The sequence below is a fragment of the Geospiza fortis genome, unplaced genomic scaffold (genome assembly GCF_000277835.1).
Source record: "Geospiza fortis unplaced genomic scaffold, GeoFor_1.0 scaffold62, whole genome shotgun sequence".
NCBI lineage: Eukaryota > Metazoa > Chordata > Aves > Passeriformes > Thraupidae > Geospiza > Geospiza fortis.
Window position 1 is genome coordinate 580,722 of NW_005054548.1, and position 9,436 is coordinate 590,157.

Genomic DNA, 9,436 nt, shown 5'->3' on the forward strand with positions numbered 1-9,436 from the left:
TAATATTATACTTATATGTGTTATATATTTATATTTATATTATATTTATTTTATATATTTATATAATATGTAATCTAAGTAAATAATCTAAATAAATAATCTAGATTATTTATAATCTAAAAAAGCAACATGTGAACAGAATCAAAGTAAAATAAATATTGGAAAGCCTTGAAATTGTCCCCACACTCTTTGAGGAGAATGGAAAATAAATATCAATATTTGCAAAATCAGCTCAGCTGAGGTGAATGGTGAAACAGTTTAATCCACAATCAGAGCAGCTACAGCTCCAGTAGTTACAGACACCCCTGCCCACAGCAAATGCACATCCTCAAAAATCACAGCAACTGAAGTAGGAGCTGAAAATCTCTGCTGAAAGGTAAGATGCCAAGAAACAGCAGCATGGTAGAAAATAATTTACAGTATAATTTAAGTAGATCAGTTTAAACAGCAACACACTCAGCTGAGACGTGACAGCTTTTTAAAGCCATTTGACATGCCAACCTCCAAATTCCTTTTTCTTGTCAGTTGTGAGGCTTTTTATCCCCAGCAAAGAATGCAGGAATGTTACCATGCAACCCCTTCAAAATCAGATTAGAGAATTCCTTTTAAAAACCAGCTGTAACTCCATTTAAATACTTGTATCAACAGTGGGCCAGTTCTCATCTCGCTGTGAGATCTCCAATGCTGGGTTTAATTTCAGTACAAATATCCATGAATTTGAAGTAAAGCTGTGGAAGTTTATTCTGGTTTTATCTCCCAGCCCAGTTTGAAAGTGAAGTTGAGGTGAGGGAACTGCAATAACTGCAGGCCATTAAAAGCAGCCAAGTGAAACAGAACATGCACTGCCTGTAAAAAACCTCAGTTGTGAGTATCCACTTTCCACACAAGTCAGGAGGATGTAAAACTACATGGGTTTTGTCATCAGAAGCTTGTGTTTGATGACAGATTTAATGCATTTACAACAGTGGCATGCCTGTTTCATGGAAGTTATGCCAGAAATTCTGCAGGCTACAGGAGCCTGGCCAGAGCACACAAGAGTCCCATTGTGGGCGCTGAGAGATCTGGGCAAAGCACAAATCTCCCAACAAAACACACCTCCCATATTTCCATACCACAAGTGCTTATTTATAAAGAGGTATGTTCTTCTGAAGAGAATTAAATCCTCCACACAACACTGAGGATTACACAAAGCAATTCCTCTGCTTTCCTTAAAGCTGGGCCATGTTTTCTGGGACTTTCTGCAGTCTCAGAGTTAATAATAATTTAAAAATGCTGCAGTGTCATCAGTTAACACGTTTTATGGAATTAAATTAGCAGCAAAGGCAGAACCCAAGGAGTTTATCCTGTATGATTAAGTTTCACTGGAAGGCTGACACAGTGACCTCACAGAGCTTCTGGCTGTACAGTTACTACTTAGTCAGAGACTTAACCTCTTAGCCCAGAGAATGCAGGGTCATGTTGTACACTCAACACTGACTAGAAGAGAATGTTATCTACTACAAATTATTATCTACTTCTAAATTTTATAAATTATTATCTATTATAAATTAGCTATTATACATATACCTCTATATATATATATACATAACTATATATATGTCAAAATATGACACAAAATGAATGACACACACATGCTGAGATGTTTAAGGTTAAAAAAGTACATTTATTTCTGGATCTTGATATTTATAGAATTCCAAAAGTGACCATGGATTGGAGGATGAAATTGCTACCTCTCTAACCACACTGGTCAAACTAACAGCCATCAATTCTCTCCTGTTCTAGAAAGGAATGCAAAACAATCATTGTTTATAAGAAAAGTACTTGAGAAACTCCATTACAAAAATGTAAACATTAGAAGGCTTAGAAGAACTTTAGAAGAATAGGGTGACATCTACATATCTATTTATAAATTTTATTCTGTGGTCCAGCAAATGAGCTTTAAGTTCTCTTGCCACATCATTAAAAAACAGAATAAAACCCTAAAAAAACCAGACTGTGGTATCACTTCCTACACAGAGCTTCTTTAGGGCTACATCAGATTTCTGCTATTTAACTGCAATACATTATTTAAAGAATTACTCCTCAGTCCTTTTCTCTAAGCACTCAAGTTTTCACTCATAATTGTATTTTTCCTTTAAGATCTTGACACTGATCATATAATATGAAACAAAGAGTCAATGAAATGGTATTAAAGCAACACAAAACCCCTGTTATTTTCCCACAGCACACTTGCACCCTTATTTCCTGTTGCCCTTTTCTCCCAGTCCCAGAAGAAATAAAGCACTGAAACCACATGAAATTTTAACATTTAACTCCTAACTGCTTCCCAGGTTTTTTGGGCCACTCTTTAAAACTCTTTGCCCCAAAATTAGTAAATAGAATGAAGAATTGTTTAGGGAGAAGAAAGTGTAACATCAGCTGAGAAAACAGCAGCAAGATGTTTTTCTTCTTTCTGAAACTCGTGGTATCTTTATCAGCATAATGAGAACAAAAATTGTAACACTAACCTAAAATGCAGAGGATTCCATCAGGCTGAGATTTGCTGCTCTGTGTCAGAATAGTCTGAATATTTCGGAGGCTGCTGCAGCTGCAAAAAAAAAAAAAAAAAAGAGAATTTGTCCTCAAGGTCACTGCTGTGAAATGTCAAACTGGGAGGCTGAAGAGCTGACCCAGCTTTGTTTTCTTTGTTACAGAAAGTAAATGGACACACACTTCAATTTTGGTTTTTTTTTCTTGAGAAATGGACCTTAAATCAAGCCATTCCTGATTATTTTTGCCCACTAAAGATGAAGTCCACAGCACTGAGAGAAGACAGGAATTTTAACTATTCCTTCAACCCATGAGCTCTGTTAATCTCCAACCTGGCAAAAATTGCTGTTCAGGTTTGCTCTCACCTGGCCAGCAGAAATTCCCTTTTCTACCAGAGAAGCAAAAACAAAGTAACATCAAAAGGGACCACGGGTGCACCAATATCCCAACAGGATTTTGGGGAAAAGTTTTGGAACCTCCAGCACCATCAGGAGAATCATTAAGGTTGGAAAAGACCTCCAAGATCACCAATTCAAGCATTAAGGAGAAATAAAACAATGTCAAGTATTGCTGAGAATTTTTACCATCAAAATTAATCATTTATTATATAAATTTTACTTCAGCTGTCCAATATTTATCTTTAAACCAGACAAAAATTCCATCTGCAACAGCCAGATATTTTTTAATAATCCAAGTGAATAGTTCATTACATAAATTTTAATTCAGTTGCCCAACATGCATCTTTCAGCTACAACAGCCACACAGACAGCAACACAATTTGTGCTTCCAGGCAACATTCTGGGAGTTTGTTTAAATACAGATAAAAGACAAGAAATTTCACTGTTGATATTAGTGAATGGGATTTCTTGTTTATAGACTTGTTTATATGAGCTGTTCAGCTCCAGGAAACAAATGTCTCTCACAGAAACACTCAAACAGAGCTAAATTTATGAGCAGTTCAAACAAACAATAAAGTAAGGTCAAATATTTCTATTTTCAGCATTACTTTAGCCAAGTAAAAAAGCAAATACATCTTTTCAGCAGTACTACAATTATTATGCTCTACTTTTTCTGAAAGAAATGTACATGAAAGGTTTCCATTATGGCAAATCTAAATGAAATTCAAACATCAATGATAAAGGACAGACAACACTTCATTTGGAGATATTTCCATGGGAAGCACAAAGTCACTGCAATCTCAAGCATTAATTTTATCCCTTTTTAGGTCAAATGTTTCCGTTCTGAATCCCTCAATTGTTCTTTTTAGCTGGAATATTTCAATTTATATTAAATGGATTGATGGATAGATGGATGGATGGATGATGGATGGATGGATGATGGATGGATGGATGGATGGATGGATGGATGGATGGATGGATGGATGGATGGATGGATGGATGGATGGATGGAGGGATGGATATTTTGATCTACTCTTAGATAAGGAAACAGAAATTAAAGCCACTGATGACAGCAAAGATTCATCAGGTACAATCAGATGTTTGCCCACATGGGCAATGGCAGGAAATCCATGCTGAACTTTATGCTGCACATTTAAACAACTACTGATTATTCATTCTTTCAAACCTCACCTAAACCTGAATCTCACAGCTACACAAAATTAAGGTTTTGTATCTTTTTCTGGAAAATTTCCATCCCATCATTAAACAGGAGCCCAGAGCAGCTGGCTGACAGATGATTCACTCCAAGCTATTCAGAGCTCATCTTTTTATACTTCCCATATCACAAGACAGAGAGCAGAAAAAAAATCCCCAGACTCTTCACTGTGGGCACAAACTGGACTTATTTCATTTGTTGGTATGGAAACAGCAACACAAATTACACAAGCCCACAGTTATTTGAGGAGCAGCTGCAGGATTGCTGGAGCCTCTGTGAAGAAAAAAACCAAAAACATGAAAGCAACTTTTCATTCTTGACCTGCCTGCAAAGGAATTTATCCCATGATTTCTGAGAGGATCTGAAGGACAAATTAGAAGAATTGGGAGAAAAAGCATGTCCAAGGACTTCTGCACTGACACAGCAAGCAACTCCCTGAGTGATTTTTAATAAAACATTTTTCATATCAGAGGATGCATGTTCCTGTTCCTGCTCAAAGTGAGGAAAGAAACAGTCAACAGGAAAAATGCTGAGGGCACAAGGAGGAGATTTTCCTTCAGCTCCTCAAAAACAAGACACAGTAATTCTTCTGCTACTCGTGTCAACTGGGAAGGCAAATTTAATTCTCCAGACAAAAACAGGTTTTTAAGGATCTGTAACATTTTTAGAACTTCTTACGCATCATAAACAGAGCAGCAATACACATCTTGATTTTCCCACTATTTTTCCCCTCCCTGTACTGATCACTTATTAAAAAATGGTTAGAACTCAATTTGACAAAGAATAATTATGGAAACTCACAGGGAAAGACTTCTTCCATTTTATTGAAAAACATTTCCTATGAAACAAGGTTAGCTATTCCTAAGATATTTAAAATTTAATTTCAAAGGCTTCCACACAAGAATGACCTAAAAAAACACATTTGTCATTTAGAAGAAGTAGTGCTATGAGACTGTGCAAGAAGACCAGAGCAGAGAAAAGCAAAATAAATGAGGTTTTTGTCTTCTTGAGCTCTGGGGAAGTATTTTCTGATCAGTTCAAGTGCTGGGTAGAAAAAGGGAAGAAGAATTGGGGGAGGAGAATCCTCACAGGTTGGGCATTTCCTTCCTTATTTTAACTTTTTAGGTTAGCAATTTACTCTCATCAAATTACTTTCATTATTTTTCAAATAAATTATAACTTTGGTGCAGCCCTTAAAAATACCTAAAGATCTCAGATGAAGCTGCTAAAACATTTCTGCCAGGTAAATCTGGATGTCAGTGCTATGTGTCCTGACATAAAATGTGAAAGCACAGAGCAAATTATACATTCATTATTTCACAGTAAAAAGTTATGTCCAATAAAGATATTTCATTTTTAATATTAAACAGATATTTAGCAGAATATTTTTCCTTGCCTTATTTAAGAAATAAGAGAATGAGAGAATTCTTTGCAAAAGCTCCTTCACAGAAAAATTTTCAACGTCATTTCAAGTGTGGATAAATCATGATATTCAAAGGCTGACACCAAACACAGAAGACTTGTGTGCCTGAAGAAAGATGCCATTCAGAAATAGGGCAGAGAATAATTAGAATTCTCACAACATGCTTTTAAACAATACAGGCTAAACTGTGTATAAAGTCAGAGAGGGGAAAATAAAGGCATTTTCTTGGATTTCACATTAAACAGTCATCTGCCAAAAACAAAAAGACTGTCCTGGGAACAAAAATCCATGACTTTTCCCATCTCCAAAACAAGCTTTTCATTTTGCTCCAGCAGCACAAATTCAAACAGAAACAACAACCAACCTCCACACCAACCTGTGGGCCTTGGGATGCTGCCCTGGAAGTTGTGGCTCTGGATCCACCACCATCTACATAACCACAGTTAAACCTAAATAACCTGCTGCTAAAACAAAAAAAATATAGGTGTGTTGGGAAACATGCTCTTAAGGAAGCTCCAAAATCCTGAATTCCAACAAGATTTGGGCAAGACAAGAGCTGGAAGTTATTTAAGCACCTATGAGGCAACTTCTGGAGCAGGTAAGAAGTTGAAATAGGTGAAGTGGGAATTTTTGCACCACTTTTGAGCAGAAGCTGGGATTTCCCTGTGGGTTTAAGGCGGGATAAAATCTCCTGGTGCTGCAAGGGACAGTCTCAGCCTCCTCACCCCCTTTCTGTCTGCGCTAACGATCTGGAAGCCATGTGTCAGGTCAGATCAGCTTATGGATCCAAACAACCTCCAGCCCAGGAATTAAAAAGAAAATAATGCTTTCAAACAGCAGCAAGCTGACCTGACTGCTGATTGAGGCAGGTCAAAAAGCAAAGCCACGTTTTGGGGCGACAGCTGGCAATAAAGTGTGCTTGGGCCAATTAAGGAACTGTACCTTGAGGTACTTGATATTCCACTAATCTTGGACTAGATCCAGAAAAAAAAAAGGGGGAGATAATTGACAATCATTAACTTCTAAGAATTAGTGCTCATCTGTTCACGTCTTCACACTAATTATGCAAAGTACATCGCTTTACAACAGGCAGCCTGTCACAGCTTGGTAACAGACACGGCGCTGCAAGGCACGTCTGTTGGCAAATAAAGAGAATATTAACAACTGTGCCTTTCTCAATCACAAAGAACAAATCCATTTCCTCAAGAAAGCCACATGGTGCTTGAATTTCCATCTTGTTTCTTCTCCCACAATGCTTTTTCCCCTGGCTGCTGGCTGGATTTAACCCGAGTGCAAGCTGCCTTTTCTTGACGTGGTAATCCAGAACTGAGGCAGCATCGTCAGCATTGACCCCTGTTGGAATCCTGGATGCTGAGAATTTTAAATTTCTGTGCTGAAAGGCACAGACCCACAAGAAAATATTGTATTTAATGTAAGACCATGGAGAAGGCTTCCAAAAATTGACTGATAGTACTGGGATTATGGGTGTGTAGTTTGATTAGAAGCATGTAATATATAATATAGAAGTGTGTAATATATAATTAATAGATAATAGATAATGTGTAATACATAATATATAATATATAAAAACTTAGAGTTTAAGGTTTTAGAATATAGTAATATATATAAAAAAAAGATGGAGGTTTTAGGGCAGTGGCTGCTTGTTCTTCCTCACCTTCTTCTTCATGAGTTGGGTGGTATTTTGCAATTGAACAGAAAAATCCACATTGCGGGACATGAGTGATTAGTTACAGGGTCAAAAATCAAAATAATTTAGGTGTCATTTCTTAATTGGATAGTTTAGCCTTAAAAGACCTTTAACAAAAGACAGTTAGCCATTTTGTGCCTTGTTAGGTGAATGCTGTAGAAGTCAGGACTTGTAATACAAATAAGAAATAATAAATCTAAGCCTGAGCACAAAATACCATCTGAAGTGCCTTCCTTGACAGAGGAAGAAAAAGAAACTGAGAATCCCCAGATTGGGATTCCTGTTGGATTCCCAATTCCCAGAGGATTCCCACAGTCTGGCAGGGGTGGATTCCCAATTCCCAGTGATTTCCCAATTCCCAGAAGATTCCCAATTCCCAGCGGATTCCCAAAGCCTGGCAGGGGTGGATTCCCAATTCCTGGTGGATCTCCAAAGGATTCCCAATTCCCAGTGATTTCCCAATTCCCAGAAGATTCCCACAGCCTGGCAGGGGTGGATTCCCAATTCCTGGTGGATTCCCAGTTCCCAGCGGATTCCCAGTTCCCAGAGGATTCCCACAGCCTGGCAGGGGTGGATTCTAAATTCCTGGTGGATTCCCAATTCCCAGAGGATTCCCACAGCCTGGCAGGGGTGGATTCTCAATTCCTGGTGGATTCCCAATTCCCAGTGGATTCCCACAGCCTGGCTGTGTTTCATTGTGTCCAATTCAGCTGACAAAGGCTGGCATTTCGCTGCTTTCCCTGTGTTTCATCTTGGCAGATGTTTTGCTCCTCCCCCACAAAGGCTTGGCAGCACTAAAAACCCCCATGTGGCCGAGGCTGGATGGATGGCAGGGAAAATCAGAGATATCCCCACATTAGAAAAAATCCTCACCTCGAATAGATCCTACCAAAGTCAATGGTTTTACCATTAACAGCCCAATTAACCATAAACAAATAAATAAAATAGAATGATACATTACAGGGTTTTTTCCCCCCCACTCACTTCTTGTTAACTCGCTGTTGCGAACATCTGTTTCCATTTTAGTCCTTGAAAAATCAAGTTTATATTTCTTGGGTCTCTTGTTGACCTTATGATTTCTATCAGAAATGTTTGCTTGTATTAAGAGTCCAGGATTTTCCTGGATTTCCCAGTCTGACATTATCCCCATCTCACTGTAGCTGTGAAAACAGACACCAGAAGTCAGACTGAGCTAAAGACTCTCAGAATTTCATTGATTTCAAAATAACTCTTTCACTGCTTGGTACTCATAAAAGACAACATTCACCCACATTAAAATAGACGTCAATTTTCCACCTATTTTGCAAATTTCTCTACACAGGGAGAGAAATTTGCATTGGGATATTGACTATAAACAGGAGATCCAGTAATTTTTTAGGAACAGTCAGAAAAAAATGGACATAGATAAATAAATGTTAACTTTGTGTGCATTTTCAGGACCAAATCATGATCTTAAGTGGACAGGAATATTCAATTCTGTAATCCAGAGACCTCAAAGCACATGGGAACAACTCTGAATCTCTCCTTACCAAACATCTGGAACTGCCTGATGTCATTCTGCACAATCACAAACTTTTTGAGGATATTTACTAAATTACGATTTGCCCATCAGTCAGACCCTCAGCCTTGATGTTCTCTCTCCTTAACAGGCTGATTTACAAAAACCATCTCTGTATTTTCATTTTCTTATGTTGCAGCACATTATGAAGAGCATCAACTATTCCCTTCCAAAAATATTATCAGCTGAGAAAATGACAACAATTGAAAAAGTGACAAAGAGCAGCAGCTCCAGGGTGATTATTTTGCCATCACTCACTCTGATTAAAAGGACAGAGCACTGCCTGGCATTTGGGCAGAAATCAAGTTGATTTTCAGTGCTTCAAGACTAAATTCACCTTCAGGGCTCATTCCTGGGCCAGAACTTCTGCAGCCACGTGGCCACAAAGCTCCAAATCAGATGCTGAGATGATCACAAAGGGAGAATTCCAGCTGAAAGGTCCTCACCATAGCTCTGCTCCTCTCCCTAGCAAATTTCCCTTCTTCCTCTCTATTCCCATCAATCAAATGGTTCCACACCCCTCACTTCTCACTGTAGCAGACCCTAAGCATTCTTATTTCCCTAAGGTGGCAGAAAATCATCCATATTCAAGGAATGGGGGTTG

General features: G+C 38.2%; 1 protein-coding gene across 1 annotated transcript in view; it reads right to left on the reverse strand.

Moving 5' to 3' along the window:
* The window catches only part of CUNH20orf194 (chromosome unknown C20orf194 homolog), a 67,695-nt gene extending 59,400 nt beyond the window's left edge, over positions 1 to 8,295 (reverse strand). Inside the window, exons 1-2 of the mRNA XM_014310559.2 lie at positions 8,259 to 8,295; positions 2,508 to 2,633 (exon numbers count right to left, since the gene is read on the reverse strand). Coding sequence (XP_014166034.2) covers positions 2,508 to 2,633; positions 8,259 to 8,295 — 163 coding nt within the window. The remainder of the gene's footprint in view (positions 1 to 2,507; positions 2,634 to 8,258) is intronic.
* Between the last annotated feature and the right edge of the window lie 1,141 nt (positions 8,296 to 9,436).